At 33.2% G+C, this 27,529-nt stretch overlaps 1 protein-coding gene across 3 annotated transcripts in view; it reads right to left on the bottom strand.

The window, feature by feature from the left end:
• The window catches only part of PHIP (pleckstrin homology domain interacting protein), a 138,469-nt gene that overhangs the window by 12,852 nt on the left and 98,088 nt on the right, over positions 1–27,529 (bottom strand). For all 3 annotated transcript variants that reach the window (XM_019442703.2, XM_019442704.2, XM_019442705.2), the window contains exons 24-35: positions 24,688–24,807; positions 22,622–22,729; positions 21,752–21,876; positions 21,542–21,624; positions 17,880–17,991; positions 17,650–17,711; positions 15,122–15,277; positions 13,721–13,841; positions 11,143–11,268; positions 7,767–7,836; positions 7,373–7,423; positions 6,909–7,058 (exon numbers count right to left, since the gene is read on the bottom strand). In XM_019442703.2, the coding sequence (XP_019298248.1) occupies positions 6,909–7,058; positions 7,373–7,423; positions 7,767–7,836; positions 11,143–11,268; positions 13,721–13,841; positions 15,122–15,277; positions 17,650–17,711; positions 17,880–17,991; positions 21,542–21,624; positions 21,752–21,876; positions 22,622–22,729; positions 24,688–24,807 (1,284 nt within the window). The remainder of the gene's footprint in view (positions 1–6,908; positions 7,059–7,372; positions 7,424–7,766; positions 7,837–11,142; positions 11,269–13,720; positions 13,842–15,121; positions 15,278–17,649; positions 17,712–17,879; positions 17,992–21,541; positions 21,625–21,751; positions 21,877–22,621; positions 22,730–24,687; positions 24,808–27,529) is intronic.

Here is a 27,529-nt window from a genome sequence, read left to right as displayed (position 1 = left end):
AAAAAACCTTAGATCCACAACTAACAAATTTCATATAATAAAACTCAAAATTTTATACTAGCTATGAACTCTAAAGGCTCTGACATAGATCTTCAAAATAAGCAGATAAAAAATAAATAAAAAATAAAATAAGGAGATAAAACAATAGAAATACACTAATACTCCATTTGTGTGGAGGCCTGAATTCTACTAACCTCAACTTTAGTACTACAATTGGGAACTCTGCATTAATCAGGAATTGTGAATGTAAATAGTTGTCACAAAGCCTATACACTTCATCAGACAAAGGAGAAGTGGAATCACCTAAAGTATCTACCTAGTCAACTGTGTATAAAATAAGGCAATAGATTAGAAGCAATAAAAACAGACAAGTGAAAGCAGAAAGAAACAGAAGGGTATAAAATTATTTGAATATGGTATCTTTTAAAAGAGAAAGAGTAATACATCTTTTCCATAGACCAGAAGTATGTAACTACATTTTTCAACACGTAGCTTGAGTTTGCACCATCAAGTTTAAATTATGATCAAGTATGTATGACCAAAAGGGAAATAGCATTATTACCTTTTACAAATAGGGACAGTTTTATTTCTTCTGTAACAATCTATATGCCTTTTATTTCTTTTTCTTACCTTATTGCATTGGCTAGAATTTGCAGTACTATGTTGAAAAGCAGTGGTGAGAACAGGCATCTTTTGCCTCATTCCCAATCTTAGGGGGAAAGCATTTGGTTTTTCATGATTAAGTATAATTTAGCTGTAGGTTTTTAAACAGATACTCTTTATCACGTTTTCAAAGTTCCCCTTTATTCCTAGTTTACTTAAGAGTTTTTCTTTTCTTTTTTTTTTTTAATTATCATTAATGGTGGTTATCTTACATTATGTATTTGTCTATATTGCATCCATTCATCACAGGACTAATTATGTAAATTATATTTTCCTATCTTTTGTGTTCCTGATGCTCTGGTGATTTGGGATTCTTACAGACCTGAAGAGAGCCTGCCCCTCCCAGGACTAACCAATTCTTAGAGATAGACCAACCCTATGCCCCAAAGCCCACTGGAATTATTCAAATTAGCCAGTCCTAAAGTGTTTACCTTGCTCTGCCATGCCTTTCTCATAAAGACCCCAATAAAGGCTCTAGCTTAAGCATTTCCTTGCTCCTGCCTTTTGCCATCTGACCAAAACCTGATGTTTCCCTTGTGGCTCTAAGTGGCATTCAGTGACACCATCTCTGGGACTTGTGAATGTAATAAATTTCCTTTTAAGCCCCATTCTCATTTCCTCTTATGGGAATGCTGACTGTACCATCTAATCCCATATCCAATATGTGCATTCTTAGAACAAATGTGTATTCTGTCAAATACTTTTTCATATGCATTAATTGATACAATCATAAAGGAGACTTCTCTCCTTTAATATGATGAATTACACAGATTCATTTTTGAATATTGAATAAGCCTTACATCCCTGGATAAAAACCCACTTGGTCATCGTATAATATCATTTGTATATATCACTGAATTCTATTTGCTGATATTTTATTGAGAATTTTTGCATTTTCTTTTGTATTTTTTTGGTCCAGTTTTAAAATCAGGATAATACTGGTTTCACAGAATGGGTGCAGAAGTAGTCCCTTCTCTGTCTTGTGAAAGAGACTATGTAGAATTTGTGTTAATTCTTTAAATTTTGGTAGAATTGTCCAGTGAAGATATTTGGACTTAAGACATTTCTTTTTTGAAAGCTTTTAATTACAAATTAAATTTCCTTACTAGTTACAGGGCTATTCAAATGATCTATTTTCTATTGGGGGAGTTGTGGTAGTCTGTACTTTGAGAAATGGTCCATTTCACCTATGATGTCCAATCTGTATGTGTAGAGTTGCCTGTAGTATTTTTTATCTTTTTGGTATCTGTATGGTCTGTAGTGATATCCTCTATTGCATTCCTGATATTAGCAACTTGTGTCTTTTTTCTTAATAGAGATTTGTCACTTTTATAGATCTTTTCAAAGAACGAGATTTTTGGTTTTATGGATTTTCTCTATTGTTTTTGTTTTCAGTTGCATTGACTTCTTTTTATTATTTCCTTTCTTCTGCTCACTGTGGGTTAATTTTAATTTTTCTTGGTTCTTGAGGAGAGAGCTTGGATGACTGATTCGAGACTTTTTCTATTCTCATGTACTATTTAGTGCTCTCTGTTTTCCTCAATTTTTTAGCTTCATCCCACAAATTTTTATATTGTATTCATTTTCATTTATTAGTTCAATGTGTTTTATTTCCCATAAGACTTCTTCGATCTCACAGATTATTCAGAAATATATATTTATTTAGTCATCAATCAAGTGATTAGAGATTTTCCTGTTTATTTCTGGTTTGATTCCACTGTGGCTGGAAAACACTCTGTAATGATTTCAATTACATCTGTCCTGCTGTTTTTTTACTTTTCTTCCCAATCTTCCTTGGTCACTTGAACAGATTCCATTTGATTTATGTACTGTGTTTATGACTATAACTCTATGAATACATCTTTTAAGTGGTTGATCAGGTATTTATAATATATACAAAATTATCAAAATATACTGGTGTCATACACAAAATAAAGCAATCCATGGAATGGGAGAAGCTATTTGCAAATGACATATCCAATAAAGGATAGGATCCAAAATATATAAAGAACTTATAAAACACTCAAAAAACAATCTGATTTTAAAAATGAAAAAAAGCAGACACTTTTCCAAAGAAGACATACAGATAGCCAACAGATATGTGAAAAGATGCTCATCATTGAGATATCACCTCACATATGTCAGAATAGCTAAAATCAAAAATACAGGAAACAACAGGTGTCGGCGAGAAACAGGAACACTCCTGTGGAGAAACAGGAACACTCATGTACTGTTGGTGGGAATGCAAACTGGTGCAGCTACTTTGGGAAACAGTATGGAGGTTCCTCAAAAAGTTAAAAATAGAACTACTCTACAATCCAGCAATCACACTACTGGGTATTTACCCAGTAAATTCGTAGAACACGAATTCAAAAGGATATATGCACTCCTATGTGTATAGCAGTATTATTGATGAATGGATAAAGAAGGTCTATATATACAGTGGAATATCATTCATCCATAAAGAAGAACGAAATCTTGCCATTTGAAATGACATGAATGGAGCTAGAGAGTATAATGTTAATTAAGCAAAATGAGGCAGAGAAAAACAAATACCATTTGATTTCACTCATGTGGAATTTCACAAATAAAACAAGCAACAGGAAAAAAGTGACGGGGGGGAGTGTCAAAGTAAGAAACAGACTCTTAATTATAGAGAACTAATGGTGACCATAAGGGATTAAGGAATGCACTTGTGGTTATTTAATAAGCACAGGGTGATGTATGGAAGTGCTGAATCACTATATTGTACAGCTGAAACTAACTGAATGTTAACTAACTGGATTTAAAATAAAAACAAAGTTTAAAAAAGTGAAATAGAAAAGAATAACATATCCAAAGTGAAAACTGTAATTTCAGATTTTCCTGTGTAATAAAATCATATAAATGACCTTAAAAAAAAAAAAAAGACATTCCAAAGACTGAAACCCTGATTCTTAAGATAGTTTGTAGGGGGAGGGGCTCGGGGGGGCAGCAAAGTTAAAGGAGTTAGAAAACTGCTTTATGCAATGGTAACGTCATTTGAACAGTGTCTGTGCAACCTCTCTCTCTCCTTAAGGGTAACTAACCACTTCAACAGAAACTACAATTACATGGATACTGAATATTATGACATACTGGCTCTATAAACTTTGCAGATTTTAGGAAAATGTTAAATATATTTATATAGAACACTTCTTCTTGGTTCATATCTTGGGTTTCTGTTACTCCATACACTATATGATAACCATTTAATGTATCTGTTAAATAAATGGGGTAGAATATTTATTTAGCATGCTGATTTCCATCAAAAAATTTTAATTTTTAAAATCCTGCTTTAAGTATTTGACTAAACTCAAAATGTGAACATTTTCATACAAAAGCTGAAATATGAAGAATATGACTGCCATAAATATTCTAGTACAGTTAGGCTGGCAGTTAACTTATAGTTAATTCTGAAGTATAAAAAGCAGATAAATCCGATTTTCTCTTCTCAGTGATAATAATAAAAAACAGCAAATAATCCTAAGTCTTTACACTTCCCTCCATCAAGGAGTAACGTAAGAGACAAGTGATCAAATTAAAATTTTTTCTTGCTTCTTCTATTTGTTTAATACTTTTGGCTGCTAGAAGGAGAACCTCTAAATACTGTTCTCATTATTTTGAATACCTCAGTACCTCAGAGAGACTACATTCTTATATACTAGTTATTCTGTAAGAACACTGCCTAAGCTCTGATGCACCTGATATAGGAAATAGGGGCTCCTGTCCTCACTTTGTCAACAAATAGCTGTGTATCTTGGAGAGCTGCTTAACATGACCCTCAGTTCAACAATGAGTCAGCTATACCTGTATCCATATATAAATATATGTATTGTTATCATATATATATTTTTTACACACACACACACACACACACACACACACACACACACACACACACTCTCTCTGCAGGTGTTTGTATTCTGGACTTTTCTCCATTAAGGAAGAGAAAGATACAAGCTTTAACGTTTAGATTCCAGATGCACAAGTGTAACACTATATGTAGTCATGAGAATAGGTCTCTTCTATATTTTTTGTATGGTTGTTTTAACATTTTTCTTTTGTACTTAGAGTTTTGATTTTTCACTATTATTCCAGGTAAAGATTTTTTTTTTTCATATCTATCCTGTTCAGGAGTCATGCTTTGTCAAATGTTTATGTAACCTAGAAAACCTTCAGCCATTAACTCCTCAAAGATTGCCCCTCTCCCATTCTGAAACTCCTGTAAGTTATCTTTTGAATTTTTTCATCCTATCTACTGTATCTCCTTTCTTTCAGAGTTTTCATTTCAATTATTTCACATTTCATTCTCAGAAATTCCATTTTGTTTAAAATTTTTTAAAATTTATTTATTTTGAGGGAGAGAGAACATGCAAGTGGGGGGAGGGGTAGAGAGAGAGAATCCCAAGCACGCTCCATGCTGTCAACGCAGAGCATGGCACAGGGCTTGAGTTCACAAACTGAAATAACCTGAGCTGAAATCAAGAGTCAGATGCTCAACCGCCTGAGCTGCCCAGGTCCCCTTATTTAGTTTAAATTTTTAAAAATATCTGCCTTTTCCCCCTCAAATAACGTCTTTTTTTCCTTATGCTTCTTATACCTCCATTTATCTATTAAACCAAAATAACAACCAAGTTTCATTGGCAGCATTTTTTCCTTTCTTGGTGATGCATAAAATAAGTCATTGGTGTTTTATATCTGATAAAGTATAGTATTTCAGAAATAATCTATTATGTCAAGTTTTGGGGAAGAGGGTACTAATATTTCCACTTGTTGTTTCTGTAGTATTTATGATGGATCACTCCCTCATATAGTTTGCGATTTCTTTTTATCATTAATTCACCTTTGTTTAGGGTTTGGTTTTTTTCTCCCTCTGATGAATTTCTACACACATGGATACTGTAAATTTAGGCTCTAAATCTATGCGTAGAGCCAGCTATTAGAGATTTCTCTCCTGACATCAGAACAACAGAGATATTTTTCCTTGTGGAGGGAATCATACTATTGTTTTCATCGAGGGTGAAGTCTTTCAACAGTCCTGGGGAGCGGGGGGGGGGGGTCTCGGTTCTAATTTCCTTCCTCAGCGTGGATTGCATGGCTTTTTCTGTCTCTACGTCATGTTATTCTTGTGCCTCTAGAATCAAAACATTAAAGCTTACATCTATCTCTTCTTTTCTGGGGAAAAGTCTAGAATACAAACACCTGCAAGCACGAGATAAACTATAATGTTTTCTAAAATACATAGCTGGGCTTGTAAGAAACAAAGGGAAATCCACAGGTTCCAAAAGCAAAGAGAATTGAAAACCAGAGTACTGTAGCATTAGCTTACTTCTTTATGACTTTTTTGGAATATAGGGTTCAAATTAGCCCAGTTTATTACATTGCTGGAATTAAAAGTTTATCTTGTACATTCAAGATTCCAGGTTTCTCGATCTTTAAATGACAAAAAAAAAAGGCATTTTATGATATTTATCTACTGATGAAATTTCTCTATTTTCATTCATCATTTTGAATTAGAACACACACATAAAAAACAATTAATGAAGTCAGATGATATCACGTTTGGGTCATGATCTCTTATAAAATATTTCATTTTTATTTTCATTTGAAACCACAAATGAATGTTACCTGAACTGTACAACCTTTAATAACTGAATAAAGGAATAAAAAAAAAATCACTTTAAACTATATTTAGATTGCTAAGACTGCACGCAAAAATAAATATTCAGATCAGTTTTACTCAACCTCCCTACCTTGAATTCCATAAATATAATTATGCCACCTTGCATTTGTATATAGTGCTACAAGTGAAAAATTATTTTAATGTGTTCTCATTTCATCCATAACCCTGTAGGGAAGGTTAGGTATTATTACTCTTGTTTCCTGTAACTGCCATAATAAATTCTTAGAATTAGTCTGAGAAAGAAAATAGTAAAAAATAATATTCAGATAAACAAACTAAATGACTTGCTCAAAGTTGCACAGCTGGTAAGTGGGAGTGCTGGGGCCATAATCTAATACTTCAGAGTCTTAATCTGGGGTTCTTTCTGTTTTAAATACCACACTACTCAACTTAGATGCTCCATTTAGCCAAATAGATGAGAACACGTATTTAATAATGAAGAAATAAACTATAACCATAAGAAATAACTTAAATAGCTAACTGTCATGTGTGAGATATATGGCAAGCTGACAGGTAAGGTAATATTTTCAAAAATACTTACTGGATATTCAAGGAGATCTACTGGCTGGCGGAAAGGCTCAGAATCTTCACATTGAAATATGAGATTTAATAATTCTTGACATTGTTTCTTCCATGCTTGAATATCGTAAGATTGAGCTCTGTTACGTAATCTCCTTCTAGGTTGATGGTCCTGAAATGAAAATTTTCAATATATTAATAAAATAAAATGTATAAAAGCTTCAAATATATTAAAATAAAAAATTAATAAAGTAACATTTATACAGTACAATTTGTATTTTTAATGCAATCTCAAATAATTAGGTCATATACAGTAACTCAAATAGAAAATATTATTCACCTAGTTCTGAAAACCATGTATTTTGTAATGGAAAATGATTTGGAAGTAATACTTAATCTGTCTTTAAAAATACTAAGAGTTAAAAAACTGCCTTTAATACATTTTAATTCATATAAAGTATTTCTGCTAAAACAAAAAAATCTTACCTTTCTTTTTCGGGTAGAAGTTCCTGGCACATCAGCATCTTTCTCTTCTTCCTTTGAAATAAGAGTTTATCAGATTCACTAAACATTCTAGACTTCATTACATGTTTTAGAGTTTAGAGAATCTACCATAGTTATTTATATACCAATTATCACTTTTACACTTTGGAAAACCCATAATGTATATGCTGGAATACTTTATGGGCTCATTAGAGAGTCCCCCACAATATTTTTAATAACTACAGCAAAAAAATGCTGAACCACTTTTTGGAAACTACAGCATTAGCCAAAAATAATTTTCATTACACCATTTACCTGAAAACTACTATGTGTACATTTCTTTTTATATATATATAGAAAAAGACCAATATCAATATCATAATGAAATATTAAATACCTCAGAATCGGACAAAACTTTCTTCTTCATTGAATTGTACAGTGGAATTAAGTTGTAACAAGTCTGATCCCTAAACAGCAAGGAAATGTTAGTACATAAGATTAGAGTCCTGAGATTTTATTTTTTTTCCTTTAAATCTGTTAACAAAACCAGATTTTAAGATAAAGTTTGAAGCGGAACGCTTTTTTCATTGGTCAACTCCAAAACCCTATACCCACACACCTGCCCGTGCCCCTCCACCCTATGTGGAGCTTCCATTCTGGCCTATTTCAATACACCAAACCCAATTTTTACCTCCCAGTATTTGCTCAGGTTGCTGCTGTGTGTGTGATGCCCTCTTTCATTCCTCAATACACAAAGGAAAGCTAAGATACTTCCTGTCTTCTAATTCCTTCTTCCTTTCATTCTTAAATATTTATAGTCATTCCCTAAAATTTTGTCCTTTAGTCATCTTTTCTTGACACTACAGCTTTTGCCCTGATAACCTTACTTGTGTAAATGAATTCTGAATTCTATAATTTGGTCTGACTCTTCTCTTGAGATTCCTATCATCATCTAGAATTCCACATGTCTAAACCTAATTTTCACTCCCCACTCTTCCTCCTCCTATTTTTAACAGCATTACCATTCTCACAGTAATGCATGATTTTTCACTATTCCTTCCTTTGCCTCCTTATAAACCCAATCATTGGCCAAGTTCTGTGATTCTACCTTCAAAATCTCTTGGTCTCTGCTTCTTTCTCATTTCCATACATTAAACCCTCATCACCTCTTAGTTGGTCAGCTGTAGCAATCAATCTGCTATTTAGGCTTTCTGTCTCTTCCTTATCAATTAATATTAGAAATGCATTCAAGGGGCGCCTGGGTGGCGCAGTCGGTTAAGCGTCTGACTTCTGCCAGGTCACGATCTCGCGGTCCGTGAGTTCGAGTCCCGCGTCAGGCTCTGGGCTGATGGCTCGGAGCCTGGAGCCTGTTTCCGATTCTGTGTCTCCCTCTCTCTCTGCCCCTCCCCCGTTCATGCTCTGTCTCTCTCTGTCCCAAAAATAAATAAAAAACGTTGAAAAAAAAAAAATAAAAAAAAATAAAAAAAAAAAGAAATGCATTCAAGGCCCTACATGATCTGGCTCCAACTCATGCTTATAGCATTGTATCCTTATTACTTCTGCTCGCGTACTTTCTAATTCACCTGGTATAAATTGCTTAATTCCGTTAATAACTCCTTACCCTTTCCTACCCCTTATGCCACACTCCTTGTCCCTAGAATGGCTTTCATCTAACTTCTGAATCTATCGATATCTACCTTGTCTGTAACATCCTAACCCATGTTTCCTGTACCTAAAACCCCACTTTCATAAGCTAGAAGTAATCCCCATCTAAACTTTCATACGGATTTTCTTGTTATTTTCCTTATAGTTACTTAAAATTTATCTATGAAATTGTATTAAGATGATAAATACACATTTCTATCTCATTTATCTCTTATATCACCTCATTATATACCCTATTGCTTGAAATTTGGCCAATAACTCAAAGTTATGAGTTATCTCAAACTTTGAGAAATAACTCAAAGTATAATAAAAATTTCAAGATATACCTAATATTTAAGAGTTACTGTTAGCTAAAAATGTATAAACAAATTATATACTTTTTTTTTTTAATTTTTTTTTTTTTAACATTTATTTATTTTTGAGACAGAGAGAGACAGAGCATGAATGGGGGAGGGGCAGAGAGAGAGGGAGACACAGAATCTGAAGTAGGCTCCAGGCTCTGAGCCGTCAGCACAGAGCCTGACGCGGGGCTCGAACCCACGGACAGTGAGATCGTGACCTGAGCCGAAGTCGGACGCCCAGCCAACTGAGCCACCCAGGTGCCCCAACAAATTATATACTTCTAAAAAAATGCAGGGGTTTATTTTTAGATACATAAAATATAGATGCTTTAAACATTAATCTATTCTTACAAGGCATTTCAAAGTAACAGTTTGAAAAATATTTTATAGACTATTCCAAATATAAAAATAATTGTTTCATGTAAATTATTTCACTAAAGTGAAATTACTGTATCACGCAATTCTATTGATTCCTCTTTGGAAAAGAGAAATGTACATACACACACATATAGCAAAATTACAGACTATAAACTTCACTGGCAAAATATTATAAGCCTTATAACTAAGTTATGTAAACAATCTTCCAGGGGTAATTAATCCTTAATTAGTCTCAATTAGTTTCCCCATTAAAACTGGGGAAAAATAAAAAAAAAAGGCATAGTAAAAATAGCCCCCAAACCATTTGAAAGGCAACAGATTTCTTTACAGAGTAAGGTAGAGAGTAGGGCATAACATTTATCTTACTAATTTTCTTTGGTGTTTTCTTATATTGAAATTACCTACGTTCTTTACCAAAAAACTTCCAAGAAACAAAAAACAAAAAAACCCCTAACTAATACCACAAAAGGGGGCCCTATGATTATGCTGAGTAATGAGAATGAAATTGGAGATGTTTTTAAAAAAGCCTCAATAATATCTTCATGTAAAAATGAAAGCTGTCAGCAGCTGAGTATTTAAACTTAAATTATAAAATATATTTTTTTCTTAGCCAGAAAAAATTATCCAATTTAAATAACCTCAGTATGAACTCAAGAGTGGTATGTTAGACAAAACATACCACTGAGTCATTCCTCTGGCTTCAGTTTAGAAAGCTCAATTCATTCTGTGGCTATATAAAATTCATTAAGATAAAAAAATAAAAGAGCTACTCCCTTAAAGAGCTGCAGTTATCATTCTTGGTAGGAAATTAATGAATGAGGAAGTAAACCTGACTTTTAAGAAGAATCTTGAAAGCTAAATTTAGTTTCTTGCTGGACTACATAAATACTTATTTACAAACTTGTCAAGGGCAATATAATGTTAAGATGAAAAATTCTTAGATGGCAGACACTCTGTTCCTGTGTAAATTAAACATGTAAATCTCTACAACTGTTTTCTTAACTGTTAATTCCAGATAGTGATATCTGCCACCTGTATTATTATTATTTGGTTTAGAACTATTTTAGGTAAAACATTATTATGTTCTATAAGTGCTTAACCCCTTACTATTATTATCTAACAGCTAGATTTAGAGAATGATTCATATTTTTTAATATTAACTATAGAATATAACTGTAACACAACTTTTATGACTTCATAATTAATATCAGTCAATGAACTAAGTGTTTAGACAGACATTGTTTGCTTCCTATCTTGAGTGGAGCTAATTTATAGCACAGCATGCAACATTATACATATAAAAAATAATTGCATTTTATATTTTGACATTTTTAAACCTTAAAATATTGACATTAATTAATTATAATTAAGTGTGGAAAAACTACTCACTTTATAAAATGTAGAAGAAGATCAGTCACAAACTTAGCAGATTTCACAATAGGGCTTCCAGGCTCATTAAATGTTCGTGTATTATGCTCTATATATCGAACTTCCCACATTAGGGAAGAAACTCGCCTTAAACAAACAAAATACAGAAGTCTTAGCCTCATTTTATTTAGAAATATTTCCACACAATTTAAAACCAAGACATTCCAACTTTTCAACTGCAGTCTCAATTCAATTACAAAACTCACCACTTAAAAAATTATTCTGAAAAAATATATATCTCATTTGGGCAGGGGAAAAAAAGGAGTAGCAACAGTAACTGTGTATTTGCATAGAAAATGTCACCCTAGATTAGACACACTAGACTATTAATAGTGGTTTCTTTTCTTTCTGAAAGTAAAGAAAAATCCAAAAATGACTTCTAGAGTATCATCCAATATATGGTCCCACTTAAAATAGCAAAGAAGAAAACGCTCAGAAAATATTACTGATACTGATGTGTGAACAGAAACACAATTATATGTAATTTTACAAATATTATATACAATTGTGGGTACAGAAGCATACAGAAAGCTGTGTGCTTTTCATACAGCATTGCAAGACTTATTCTAGTAACAGAATCACAGGCATCTTCAGGATACTCTATAGAAAACTGTATAAAATAAGGTATTAGATTAATGCCCAGCAGGGCAAACTGACAGTAGTAGTTTAATGAGACTGAACCAGAGGTATCAGAGAGGAAAACCATAAACTGCAAGAAATCTGTAGCCAATAAGTAAAGGAAAAACAAAAAACTTGAAGCAGTGAAAACGCACATGAAGGCATCATTTTATTAAATAACATAACTCAGGTCTTTATTACCAGATTCAAAAACAGGCAGTTTGTTTCTAATTTATGTAAGGATTGTGTTCCAAGATTTTTTCTTAAAGTGACTACTAAGCTAAGCAATTGCCAATAAAGCCTATTTAAGCTATAAAGTACCGTAAAAAACACTACACGTTAGCAATTACCATATTAAGTAGTATTTCTATGAGAAAGTACATTTACAACAATAGTGGGAGATGTCAGGAGCTTATCTTTTTAGCTGTAATCCAACAATTAGTGTATAGGAACAACTCTTTCTCCCGTTTTCCTCCCCTATCTTGTTCCATCTCTGAAGCACTAAGTACAATTCTTAAGGCTTAGCAATTTTAGGGGTCTAGGGACAAGGAAGGATATAGTTAAAAATAACTACTCCCTTTTCTCTTAAACTTCTAACATGTGATGTTAAAAAAGATTTAAAGAAGTGTACTTTGAAGGTAAGATGGCTGGGAGGCGCACATCATTGTGATTTCCTCCTCATCTCTATGCTTTTGACAAATATCAATATACCAACAGCAGAAGCACCTAACAAGATCAGAAAAATCTTTAGAACCTGAAGTCTTAACATCTTAGTTGGCAATGTTTAAAGGCATTTTTCCTTTTTACAACTAGGGGCTACTATTAGCACCCAAAGGGTAAAGGTATGGACAGCCCCTCACAATAAAAAATTTTCTAGCTCCCAAATGTCAATAATGCTTTTGTTGAAAAACCTTGCTTAGTAAGTTAAGGAATAATAAATGGTGTTTTCAGTGCAGGCACAGAAAGTACCAAATCAGAATTATAATTTAAGGAATAAAAAGAACCAAAGGCACATTTTATATCAAAATATATGAAATATGAATAAAAATTCCCCTAAGTTAAAATGAATAGTAACGTAAAGAACTGCAAAAAAATGAAAGTGCTCACAAACTTTTTTTTTTTTTTTTTAAGCAGGCTTCACTCCTAGAGCGGAGCCTAATGTGGGAACTTTTGCTAAGATCAAAAGTCAGATGCTTAACCACCTGAGCCAGGCAGGGACCCCCCACAAAGAAATTTTTTAATGCACTGATTTAAATTAAAATGTTGTCTTTTAAGCAAAAGTCATGAAAACTGGAAATATGATTTCATTATGTGAAAACTATAGACTTAAATTCACTTTTCTAAAAACATATTCTAGGCAATAAGCCTACGATGGGTGTCTCAGATTAGAACTCAATGTTTACTCAAATCGCTAACTAGAAGATGCAAATTAATTTAAATTAGACGTCTTTTTTTTAAACTCTATATTTCAAGCTAAAGTACAGCTATGAAAAATACCCTAATTTTCCTAACTTTGTTGTTCTTAAGTATTTATAAGCAAAATAAGAAAAAAAAACCCCACAACTTTTTAATATTGTTCTATGAAAAAATCCATGAACAAATATTTCAATGTGATGTCTGTGGGAAATGAAATACTCTGGCTTGAATTGTAAAATACAGTATGAAGACAGGGAGGTCCCACTCATTAGCAACTAGAAAAAACCGTATCTATGAACCATATTCCAAGTCTATAGATCAGGAGCATCAGCATCCCAGGGAACTCAGAAATGCAGAACCTCACGTCCTACTAAAACTACTGAACCAGACTCTGCATTTTAACAAAATCCCTAGGTGATATGTATGGACATTAAAGTTTGAGAAACACCCAAGGATCATTTAGTATTCTTTTGGTAGTAGCTACATACAGCAAATGGGTTCTAACCTGTAAAACCTGTTTTCCAGTCTTTGTTTAATTGTACTTAAATCCGTTGGATACGCCACTACAGTGCAATACATGGGATAGGCTTGCAGATCTACAGGGGCCACAAACGCTGAAGCAATATCTAGAATAAAAAAATTAGTTTGTATGTTTAATTTTCATGGTTTAACAAGACTTCACAATTCTGCTTGAGTTAAGACAAGTTCTGATTCATATAACCCTTAGACTGCCACTGTCTTTTCATAGAAAATACATACAGTTTAGCTAGCATAATAGAGTCTCACTTCTTATTACATCTATATTTATACTGCAAAATTCTAGGGATATTTGTTATTCAGATTTCTTAGAAGAAAAGCCATGACAGATAATATATAAATCTGACCTATTAAGTATACATATATTTCTATACTTAAAACATGGCCAGTCCTGAATCTGTAGGTTTTTCACAATCATTCAGTAACACTATAATAACACATTCCATTCAAATGTAACCTTTCTCAAAAACTTACCTTACTTTAACAACATAATTCTGTGAAATATCAGACAAGTACAGAGGAAGAACAGATCCAGAAGTCTCTGACTCAACGTCACTGACCAAATGGCACACAGTAAACTGGTAAAATCTAAAACCTGATAAAGATCACTCTCTATTTTTTGCTTATCCACATTTAGTATAAGACAACTTCTTATGCTAAACTACTACTAAAATTATTTAGGATTATATTTATAGACTCTTTAAATGAAGTGTTGCCATATTTAAAAAGACTTCAAATGAAAATATCATCCAATATGTGTCTCCAGAGTATTTTCCTCTTCTTATTCATCATTTTTCCCTCTTTTAAGCTTGATTCCCTATCGACAGAAGGGGTTGCTACCAACCACCACACCAGTTAGAGTTGTTTTGGAAGCCCTTAATTCAGATAACCAAACATTTTGTGGCCATTGTTTTTCTTTTTTTCATATGAGAAAAAGCATTTCATTCTCTCCTATTACCTTGCAAGTATTCCCTTGTGTATATATTCATAAAGTTAAGGGGAAAACTGGTACAGCTATTCATATAATTATAATTCAGCATTCAGCCCCACTCTCCCAATTCACATCATGTCAGCTTAAATATGTTGAGGGATTTCAAGTTGGGTTCTGGAGGATCCAGATTTTTCAGAGGTATCCCTGGCATTTCTGGGGGCCCTCACTCTAAAATTCACCTAGAGCAATTCCAGTTTTACCTGTTCTAGATATCTGAGTTCTATGTAATACCTCATTAAAAAAACACTCCACTTAATAATATTTGAAAACCACTGACATGACACCGTGAAGAAAAATTTTATTCAAATACTAACAGTTTTCCTTTCCTTTGCTTTTTGCCAGCTTGTCCTGCATTGCTGTGTTACTATTATTATTTACCTAGTGTCATCAACTGGTTTATTCCTGCAACAATTCTTTCACATTCTTCATCCCTGGGATTGGAACCCCATTCTCCATCAAGAGGTTTATAGATCAATGATCTGCATTCAACATCAGTTAAAGGAACACTGGTACCTAGTTCTTCAGGAAATACAGCTGAAATACACAGAAAGAAAAGCAGATTTAGTTAATATATGTCTTTCTTGCTAATATTTAGGTTATTTGTTAATATTTAGGTTATCTTTACAAAGAGTTGATATTGTCAAAAAAACCTAAAGTATAATCTTGTAAAGATCTGGTAAGTATATTCCTTTTTTTCATTAAAGAGAAGTATGTTTCAAGGGTCAATAACATTAATTTTTAAAACATTAATTCTATAAATAATTCTCTAGATGGGTATATAATTACTTTTCCAAAATTATACCAGACAACTTGCTCTACTATCAGTTTCAGATAAAGGACAAATATTTCTGTAAAATGATAGAAATTAAAGATTTTCTGAATTTTATAATATAATCTTCATATTTATTTTGATAAAACATACACAAGGTGAAACTGAACTAAAGTGGTGTTTTTCATGAATACTGTAATCGAAGTCTCAACTTTTTAAAATGTGGAAACAGAGAATTATTAATACTAACAGATGATTCTTATGCTTCTTGCTTTTAAATGATGAAGGCATGCCTTCTGCATACCTGAATCTTTAACAGTATCGTTAGGAGGTGATGGTGACATAAAATTTACAAATCTGCCAAGTACCTTTTCCTTTAAGCTAAACTTCATCAGAGAACACTGGAAAATATGCCACTATTTGTATACAAAATTCTTCCTCTTACAAAATGTAATTAAACTCCATAGGTGCATGTGTGTATATGTATCAGGACAGAACAAAACCAACAAAAATCACCCCCTTCACCCACAGATAAATTTAGGTAGGAAATACCGTATTAATTAATGCCACTAATTCATTTCAAGAAATACCCCAAGCATTACAACACTGACTAGCATCACTTCTCTCATATATAGTCCAATGTGACTTCAAACTCAAGCTTACAAGATAAATAAAATCAGAAGATAAGCCATGTAACAATGTTACAAGTTGTATGAGATATTTTATAGTTTCAAACAGCTCTAATTTAGTAGTGAGATAAAAAAATATGTTATTGGTATTAAATTTTCAAAGCGATAATTTTGAGAAAGAACTAGTTTTAATGTATGAGCATGATTTTATCATCTCTAAGGTTTACCAGCTGGGTTAAATTTCCAAGTTATCTTTTCTCTGACTTTTGAGAATACAATAACTAGTGAACAACTCCATTATAAATGATTATTTCTATTATGTCACAAGAGCTCCTCCCTTTTGTTTTTTAAAGTCTTTATTCTTACCTGAAAGGAAAAGTGACACATTGGGAAAAATCCCCAACCTTTATAAATAATCATTCTTAATATTCTGGAATATACAGCTTTTTAAGTCCTTTTATGCATATACACTTATGTGTGCGATATTTTTTAAAAAATAGAAACAAAAATGGGCACTGAGGTAGAAGGAAAATGCAATCTACAGGCTTCACCCACACCGGCTTTTTTTCAGTTCCAGGAAGAGATCTGCTTACTGCCCAAATCTGACTCCCTAATCCTAAGGCAATATATATCAGGCCATATGCAAGAAGACAGTTGTTATTAGTAGCAAACTACCTACTCTTGGAGGCCCTTACATGTGTCAGGCTCTATATTAAGCTCTTTATGCACATGATGGCATTTAATTCTCACAACAGCCCTGTATTGTATTAGTTTACCTAATTTCAAAGGCTGAAGTCCTAAAAATCTGAAGTTTTAAGTCTTTTAAAGAGCTTGCCAAGGGGTGCCTGGGTGGTTCAGTCAGTTCAGTGTCTGACTTCTGCTCAGGTCATGATCTCATGGTCCATGGGTTCGAGCCGTGTCAGGCTCTGGGCTGACAGTGCAGAGCCTGAAGCCTGCTTCAGATTCTGTGTCTCCCTCTCTTTCTGCCCGTCCCCTGCTCACGCTCTGTCTCTCTCTCAAAAATAAATAAATATTAAAAAAAACCAAACAAACAAAAAAAAAGGAACTTGCCAAGATGACACCAGATAGAAGATGGCAGAGACAGGGTATGAGTATTTGTCTCACTCAAAAAGCTGAATCTTAATATTCTGTTATAGTCTTAAGTGTTCCGCTGGAGTTACAAAAAAAAAATCTTTGCTCCCAAATGCTCACCTTCTAGGAGGGAACAATAATTAGCAAAACATTTTCATATTTTGCTATAATTAACTAATTTCAATCTTCACTGTAAGATTATAAATTCCAAGTGGACAAAGATTATGTCTATCATGTTCAATGCTATGCCATCTCTACCTTCAATCCAAGGTCACAGCAGGTGTGCAATAAATAACTGCTGAATATTTTGTTTGCTCTTCATAACAACCCTACGCAATAGCAAGTCAGCAAATCAGATTCCTTATTTAAGAAACTAATTTTGTAACACAGACACAAAAAGCCTAACATACACTTACCATTATTAGGAATAAGCTCCATATCCCAAGGACTCATCTTTTCTGTATCTCCATTGTCCCAGCTTAAAGGAAGGAAAATCCTTACATTAAAAAATCTAAATATTGTGTTGTAAATTTTACAAAATAACATTAAGTGTTTAAAAGAAGTGTCTTTGTCACTTTATTAATAGATGGGGGAAAATATTAAAAGTAACTCAAGCTGAACTAAAATACAACAAACACTCCCTTACCAAACGTTATAGCACTGAAACAAACTATCAGGGTACTCAGGCTGAAGAGGTTCCTGGCTTTCAATTGTTCCAAACCACCAGGCATCATCTATGACTGATCTGAAACGGTCACCTGGATAAGAATAAAAGCCATCTCATTACTCTGAAATGTACTGCTGCTGTACTTACTCCTTTTTACCCAAATCTAAACTGCCTGTATAATTTCAGAAAACATATAAAAAGTGACCTATACATTCCAAAATAAACAAATAATAAATAAAATTAGTAATATTGAAGAAAAAAACTTACTTAATAAACACATCAGTATGACTTACCAGTTTCCAGTACCATTTCTTATATTTATTAGGGCCAGGAGAAATTCACTCTTAAGCATTTTTACCATTCTAGAATTTTAAGCTCATCATTAGGACTATGCCCAAACTTTTCATTCAAATAAAAGCACAGTTTAGATAATTTCTACCCAACAAGTATTTAGAGTCTATCTTTATTTTCTTGTTTCCTATAGGCAAGTTCCTCCAACAATCAAGACTCCAGCCTAGAAACAAAAATAAAACATCCAATCTGTTTGGTCCCTTTCATGTCAATCACCCTGAAGCTGTAACACTCCTATATATACTCACTTTCCCTTTCCTATAAAAACAAGAAACAAAAAGAAAAACAACTAATCTTTGTAAACTAGACATCATTCCTTGTGTCTCTTTCCTTACCCAACTGCACTCAGCTACTGTCATGTTACTAAAACTGCTTTCCCAAAAGACCCAATAAGCTATCTTCTCAACTTCCTTCTGTGTCATATGAAAACTGTAAATCAAGTCTTCCTTTCTGCCCCTCTTTCCTCTTCCTTGCTTTCACAGTACAGAGTGGTTTTCTCCTGGTGAGCATAGGTTAGGGTCTGAAGGACTTGAGTTCAAATAACTTATCTGTGTGACTTTGAACAAATTAGGTATTTTAGAACTCATCTGAATAAGTTTCATTCTCAAACCCAAAAAAGCAAGCATTTGTTTATATTCTCATTTTTTACAAAAAAAACGATTTAGAAGTTTAGGGAGACATACAGCATAAAATGAACTAAAAACTAAAAAACAAACAAACAAACAAAAAAACTAAACAAAAAAAGTTAAAAGAAATTTAATGACAAACAGGGAAACTGGAGCCAGGAGTAAGTTAATAGAACACAAGTGCATGTTGCTGAATTATATCTAACTTTGAATGGGTATGCATTGGGACCCAAATGCAGATTCAAGCATTCTAACAGCCAATGTTAAGCAGTAAACAGGATCTACTACCAGATCAGATCTCTACTTGCTCTTCAGATGCATATATATTAGTGACACTGAGCTTAGTGAGAAGCTACCATATAATTAACAAACAGCATTCTTGATGTCACCACAACCTTACAGTAAACATGAGTTTCAAAAAGCTATTTTTTATGATCTTACATACACTGATGACATTATGCTAAAGAGGAAGAACTGGATAATGTATGTCTAACCTCAACAAACAATACTACAGAATAACAATGAAATTAAGCAAGGAATAGAGTACACCATTCAGAGTAAACTTTAAACATTTCTGAAGACATAGGTTATCAGCTCATTTCTGGAATATTCCTAAATTCTGACTTACTATTTGTTCTGCATTTTATTGGCAGATGCAGGTCTTTAAAAAAATAAAATTTAGGGGTGCCTGGGTGGCCTAGTCAGCTGAGTGTCTGACTCTTGATTTCAGTTCAGGTCATGATCCCAGGGTCATGGGATCAAGCCCTGTGTTGGGCTCCATGCTGAGCATGCAGCCTGCTTAAGATTCTTCTCTCTCACCCTCTGCCCCTCTCCCCTACTCATGCTCTCTAAAATAAAAAAAAATATATAAAATAAAATTTATCAGTAACACATTCAAATAGTTTAAACAACCAAGTGTACCAAAGGCTTATAACCAAAACCAAGAAAAACCTCTAACTCTTGCAAAGATTTCTTCTTGAATTTATTTAGACTTCTAAATGAGTATACAGCTATGGTTTCACTCATTAATTTTAGACATTAAGTATTGACCTCTCCATATAATTGTATAAACAATTTATGTGTATTTTATTTAATCTATTTTGTTTTTATCAGCACTATGTTTGCTACAAAGCCAAACATACAATTCCCTTCTTCTATAGTTTTGTATAATAACTGCTTCACTGTTTGTGGTTGGTTTTCTCTGTATTTATAAAGTCTTCCCACATTCTCTAAAGGCTTAAATTATAAAACATTCCTCAACTTAATTTCCAACAAAGTCAAACACATTAGATAATTCATCAGTTCCATTTTCTTTTTTTTCTAAAGACTGCTCTTAGAGGACAACATCTTCTGAACTATCATTTTATAGATCTTGCTAGACAGATGCTATCCTGAGACTTCTAGGGACTATTACTGGGAATTCATTTTGGCTCTTTCTTGTTCTAGATTTCTGTTTCCTGGTGGAGGGGAGGGGATTCCAGGTCTTTCTCTTCCTTGGTTCATTTCCTTATATGATGGAACATACCTTTCAAAGTTTCCAGAAAAATGGTGTAATAGAATTTACATGGAATGTAAATTTTTTGATAGCTCCCATGTCCCTAATTTTGATAAACTGTATTTCTCTAATTTTTCTTTTTAGAGCACACATATGTAAATTTCTAAGTTTACCATGACCAAACAAGAAAAATCACCGTGCCAATGCCTTCCAATGGCACTGGAAGAGAGGTGGACTGGCATATCAACTGATGTGGTTTTACAAACCAAATATGCCATATATGTACCACTCCAAAGAGTGCCCCTATTTGAAAATTAAAAAACAAAAACAAAAACAAAAAACCCAACTCTAATGAACTGCACATCCATGTGTACATAAATGAATACATCTTAAATGTCTGGAATCTTTTAAGAATTTTAAAGTTTCTTTGAGTCTTGATTACAATATTAAGTTTAAAGATTATTAACAGATTAAACAAAGGAAAGGAAAATGTCAGTTTAGCTTTGGCCCCAGTCCAAATTATTAAACATTATGAACTGGAAGACATCTTCTGCTTCAACTTTGAATTATTATATTTTTAAAAGAAAATTTAAGTCAACACATAAAACAGCTGAAGAAATAGCTATAAACAATCTAATGAGTTACCAAATCTGAGAGAGAAAATGTTTAGAATTTCAGCATGAACTATATTTAAAGGAGAATTGAGCCCTGAACAATACAGGTTTAGACTGTGTGGGTCCACTCATACATGGATTTTTTTCCCTGATATATACGGTACTGTAAATTCATTTTTTCTTCCTTACTATTTCTTAATATTTTTTCTCTAGCTTACTCTATTTTAAGAATACAGTATATAATACATATATAAAATACGTATTAATTGTCATCAGTAAGGCTTCTGGTCAACAGTAAGCTATTGGTAGTTAACTCTTTGGGGAATTAAAAGTTATACACAGATTTTTGATTATGCAGGGGGTCAGTACTCTTAATCCTTGCATTGAAGGGTCCACTGTTAAATACCTGACACCATATCTTACTTTGCTATCAACGTTCCCACAAATGGCAAGAAGATTTCTCTGATTATCTTTTTCTAAATTATTAAAAATAGTAAATAATTTATTAGATTAAAAAAATTACGAACATGTATGGCTTCTAAATAAATTACCCACCTATGTTCCACCGCCTATATTTTGCGTCATCAAACTGTTGTCTCAAGACTAGGAAATCTATAACATCAGGCATATCATGGTATCTAATTACAAATAGAAACAAATTGATTAGGTCACATACCTAAAAATATCTAAAAGTTCAAATTTATATGAATCTTGAAAAACAATCTACAATACTAAGAAACCACTGCCTCTTTCAATAGTCCTTACTTCATGGTAAATGATCCACCAGTCAGTTTACCAGTGTCAGGATCGAGAAAAGCAAGTTTAAGGCAGCAAAGGGTAGGTAATCCTACTTCATACTTTATGCCAACTATTTTCATCAGTTCTTGTTCCTGAAAAAAGATATAAAAAATAAGAAACCATCTTCATAAAATAAATCACAAAATAAACTGATAAAAATAATTAAAACATTTCTTCATTTCTGTCTTGATCTAGGTGGTGATTATCCTGTGCATGTAAAAATTTGTTGACCTGTGTACTGAAGATCTGTGCATGTTATAGTACACAAATTATATCTCAACAGAAAGTTTAAAAAGAGAGGGGCGCTTGGGTGGCTCAGTCAGTTGAGCATCTGACTTTGGCTCCGGTCATGATGTCACGGTTTGTGGGTTTGAACCCTACATTAGGCTCACTGCTGTCAGTGCAGGGCCTGCTTCAGATCATCTGTGCCTCCCCTGCCCCTCCCCCACTCAAGCTCTCTCTCAAAAATAAACATTAAAAAATAAATAAAAAATTTATAAAGGGGAAAACTTTATTGAAATAAAAGTTTCCAATATAGTTCCAAAGACCTCTACATAATTTTGAACTCTGTCTGATAAATCTAGAAATACACATACAAAGTTTACGTTAGACATTAGTACTAATTTTCTCTATAATTACATTTTGTACCCAATTTATAAACTATAGGAATATATAAATTCAAACTTGTGTCTCTCTGAAAATTAAATACCTTCTACTCTCTAGGACTGCTTCAACTAAAAAAGGTATCTTCATGGAACAGTTTCTTACAGTGAAAAGAGTACCATTCAATACAATTTTCTACATAATCTGGAACTTTTTAAATAATAAACACCATACCCGTAGTTCCATTTTATGCCACGGCTGTTTTTTGGGATTGATACTATAAATCTTATTTTTCCGGGCCATTTCAACATATGCTTCATGTCCTTGCCGGAAATAATAAACCTAAAAAGTAAATAAAGTCACAGTTTTAAAACTTGAATGTTTCCTTTAACCCAAGATGCAAGGTATCAGCTAAAATTGCAGGAGAGAATTTAATGTTCTTTGAACAGAAAGAAATTCTAGTATTTTGTTATTTTTCCCCTTCTTTTCCTAAAGTTGTCTTAATGTCACTTAATCATAAACAAAGTGTTCTAAATAACATTACTTTGGTTACACATTAAGAGGATAAAATGAGCAGTTTGTTTGTTTCACTGTTTTATTTTTGGATTCAAAGTAAGTTGACCTATGTTGTATAACAAAGTAAATTGTAAGTAGGAGTCACCATCAGTTTATTATTCACTTATTTTGGTAGCAAGTGGTATGTACATATGCAGAAAACTTTAACATGAAAAATGTATTTATATAAATATATTTTATTGTTAAAAAGAGAACAAGGCATATATTTGTTCCAATTTTATGAAGGTCAAATTTGACACTTGACTACCATCTTGTAAACTGGTACTTGACGTAGTAGTCTGACACCACCTATTCTTCCCACTACAAAAAAAAAAAATAGAGCTTGTTAAGAAATGCTGCTTAAAATTTTAAAGATGTTACTGAGTTCTTAGTAACATTTTGGGATATCCATTATTCTACATACTTTTGCTCCAGTTGTTTGAAATTTCATATGAAGGAATAGTGCTTGCTGAATAATGAGAACTTACCTGTTTAAGCATCAATGATCAAAAAGACAAGTTTAACATACTGAAAGAAAGTTATTTAACAAGGATTTACACACTTTCTAGTAATAGTGAATATAATTTACTGGAAATAATAAATATAATTTAACCAAGCATCTTCTTTGATGCTCAAGGATCTGTTAGAACCTATCACCGTACAATTACAACAACACGGGAATGTTCTGTGCACTTCAAGTCTTCTTTAGTAGGGTCTCTAAATGAGTTTTTTTGGACTGCTCTTTAGAGTTACTCTTGCATTATATGTTTTCTTTTTTTTAATGTTTATTTATTTTTGAGAGATAGAGACAGAGCCTGAGTGGGGGAGGGGCAGAGAGAGAGAGACAGAATCCGAAGCAGGCTCCAGGCTTCAAGCTGTCAGCACAGAGCCCAGCCCAGTGCAGGGGGGGCTCCAACTCATAAATCACGAGATCATGACCTGGGCCGAAGTCAGACGCTTAACCGACTAAGCCACCCAGGCGCCCCTTGTTTTTTCTTTTTGTTTTTTTTTTTTTACTGTCCACTGTCACTTGCCACTTTCTACTGCTCATTAGTGTGGTTTGCTAAAGAAGCTCATATTGTACTTCCTAATTTATTACTGCTAATCTATTGGATACCAGATGACTCTGCTTCTGAACATCTATGCATAAAATAAGAACACATGAACCCTGGAGTGGGAAATTTTGATCTAAGATCTTACATTTTCATTTCAAATTCGTAAGTGCATAGTCCAAAATGATGGCCAATCACATTTTTTAAAAAATGAAATATTCCTTATTCTAAGGCAATAAATATTTTTAAAGATCTAATAAATAAATTATAAACATTGTATTTAAATGAAAACTTATGAAATAAAATTAAATAGAAATAAAATGCTGAATTGCATTTTTCCTTTAACATGCTATATATTTAAGCCTTAAGCTAAGAAAAAAAAATATTTTTAGAAAGGAAAAGAAAACTGGCAATAGAATCCTCTTGTTAAAAATAATACTAGTTTTTAAAATGTTAATACAATTCCCATTCTCTTACAATATTTAGTTTTTGCTATTGCAATATTTAAAGTGGCAAGTGGCCTCAAAAAAGATTAGAGCTTTCCTCCTAATTACAGTTTTTCCATACAAAGCTTACAAGCATCTAAAAATTAGATACTTCATGAGACTGCTATAGTTTTCTACAGTTCTGTTTCAAGAGCTATATAAAAAAAAAGGCTTAAAGATAAGATTGTTTTTAAAAATTTTAAAGTACCTCATCTCCCATCTGTGGCACAAATGGACATCTTCGGGGAAGAGTATCTGTAATCCATGTTGAAGGTAACCATTCTTCTAATGTCAAACCATTTTCCGTGAGTTCTCCTACAGCCAATCTCTAAAAGTTAGAACATTATAAAGTAGTATTATCAGAAAAGCATTCATCTCTCAATCTGCCCTTTGAAATAACTATAAAGGTAGTTAAATAAAAGGAGGAAGAGATCTTTGAACAAAAATATATATTCAGCTTTTAAAAATGTTATTCTGGGAAGACGGCAGCAGTGGCAGTATAGTTATTCAGTCTCCAAATCACCACAAAAAAAGAACCAGATAAACTAAAACCTACAGACAACATTCAGAACAAAAGGAGGTGAACAACTGGTGCATCACTCTGAAAAAGACTACGAAAGCTCCTCAAAAGTTAAAAATAGAACTACCCTATGACCCAGCAATTGCATTATTGGATATTTATCCAAAGGATACAAAAATACTCAGAGGCCCATGCACCCCAATGTTTATAGCAGTATTATCAATAATAGCCAAACTATGGAAAGAGCCCAAGTGTCCACTGACTGATGAACAGATAAAGAAGATGTGGTGTATATATAAAATGGAGTATTAGCCACCAAAAAGAATGAAATCTTGCCATTTGCAACGACATGGATGGAGCGAGAATGTACTATGTTAAGTGAAATACAGAAGGACAAATACCATATGATTTCACTCATGTGGAATTTAAGAAACAAAACAGATGAACATAGGGAAGGGAAGAAAGAAAAGAAAGAGAGGGAAGCAAACCATTAGAGACTGAACTATTGAGAACAAACAGGGTTGCTGGAGGGGAGGTGAGTGGGGCATGGGCTCAATGGGTAACAAGTATTAAGGAGGGCATTTGTTGTGATAAGCACCCTGGGTGTTAAAATAAGTGATAAATCACTAAACCACTAAATTCGGCTCCTGAAACCATAAACTATATGTTAACTAACTAGAATTTAAATAAAAACTTGAAAAAGAAAAAAAAATTAGAGCCACAGATTTCAGTTTTATACATTGAGGTTTTGAGTTAAAGTATGTGTGAAAAAGGTTTCCTTTGACTTATTAATAAAAAGAAAAAAAAAGGTAGGAAAAGTCTGAAAATTGTTAATTCCAGCCTCAATAAGGGCTATTAATTATAGCAGAAAAATATTTCTCCCTGTAAGGAAAATACCTATATTGACTGAAATAGTGAACAACACTTACATGAAACCAGGTTAAGTTGGCTATTAAATAGGAATAATATTTATAACTGTAAGACTTTGGTATGGCACAGCCAAGAATCATTACGATGATACATCTTATTCCTCAATAATTCTTGGGAAACCTAGAATTTTTAAAGTAGGTTTCTATCACTTAGTACTTAAAACCACTTAGGAAATAAAATGCACTGAATATTCCTCAAAATTTCCAGCCTCATCATTTGAATTTTTGTTCATTTTGGAGATACAGGTAATTGAGATCTTTCCTTTGTATTCATGGAAATTCTTCTAGGTCTACCTCACATCTTACTTCTGGAAGCCTTACCTGAAACTCTAAGAAAAGATGTCCTTATTTGATTCGAGCTATCATCTTTAAAATTAATCTGGTAATTAAACATATTAGACAATGTGATATTCTATTTTTATCTTGGGGGATTAAAGCAACTTGTTAATCACACATTGTTTTCAGAGTAAGTACTATGTCTTACACTTCTTTTTTTTTTTTTTTTTTTTTTTTAACGTTTATTTATTTTTGAGACAGAGAGAGACAGAGCATGAATGGGGGAGGGTCAGAGAGAGGGAGACACAGAATCTGAAACAGGCTCCGGGCTCTGAGCTGTCAGCACAGGGGCCCGATGCGGGGCTCGAACTCACAGACCGCGAGATCGTGACCTGAGCGAAGTCGGCGCTCAACCGACTGAGCCACCCAGGCGCCCCTACACTTCTTTTTATCCACTGTATTGCTTTATAAACCGTAAGCCTTCAATAAAAATTTATTGATCTGGTTTCCAGAGTTCCTAACAATATAATGGACATCTCTGAGATGACTTTACTGCATCTCTGGAGAATTCTATTAATAACCATTTTCTTTATCTGCCTTACTGGCTCTTAATTAATTTGAATACAATTAGTCATATGGAAAATGTCATATGACTAATGTCTGTTCATACTTGCAGTAAATATTACTTAATGAATCATATGAAAATGTCTGTTCATACTTGCAGTAAATATTACTTAATGAATCTGTTACTTTCCAACTCTATGACCCTATGCGTAAGGAGGGAAATATTATTGTGTTTATTTAGAATAACAAAGAGACTAAAGAATAAGAACAATTCTATTGTTAGATCCATTGGTAGACTAATACCAAACCATGTGTACAAAAACCAAATTAAAGGGAACAGTCTATAATATCCTTACCTCATGATATTTAAAGTCTGTCCCACATAAATTCAGTGGCACACAGATCCTGTTGTAATACTTCAATAAAAATTGTGAAGTTAAAATATGCCAAACAGCAACAGTGGATCTAAATGTGGCATTGCATGAAAAAGCCCAAGGTGTTAGTTTACACACAATTATCAATCAAAAGAAACCAGGTGAGTCAGGTAAACTGCACTCTTGAGACAAAAAAATTACGTTCTCACAGTGACTTAACACTGTAAACCTCAAAAGTTAATCAAAACTGTCTTGAGATAAGAAAAAAAATGTTTATTAGATAGAAGGCTAAATCAGTTTTCTTCAACCAGTCTGTGTACCACATAAAATAATGGGTCAGCCTACATTTATCATCACTGACACACAAGAGACACACAAGAGAAAACT

This window comes from Panthera pardus, unplaced genomic scaffold (genome assembly GCF_024362965.1).
Source record: "Panthera pardus isolate Hobbes unplaced genomic scaffold, ASM2436296v1 HiC_scaffold_17, whole genome shotgun sequence".
NCBI classification, from domain to species: domain Eukaryota; kingdom Metazoa; phylum Chordata; class Mammalia; order Carnivora; family Felidae; genus Panthera; species Panthera pardus.
This window is presented reverse-complemented; position numbering and strand designations above follow the sequence as displayed.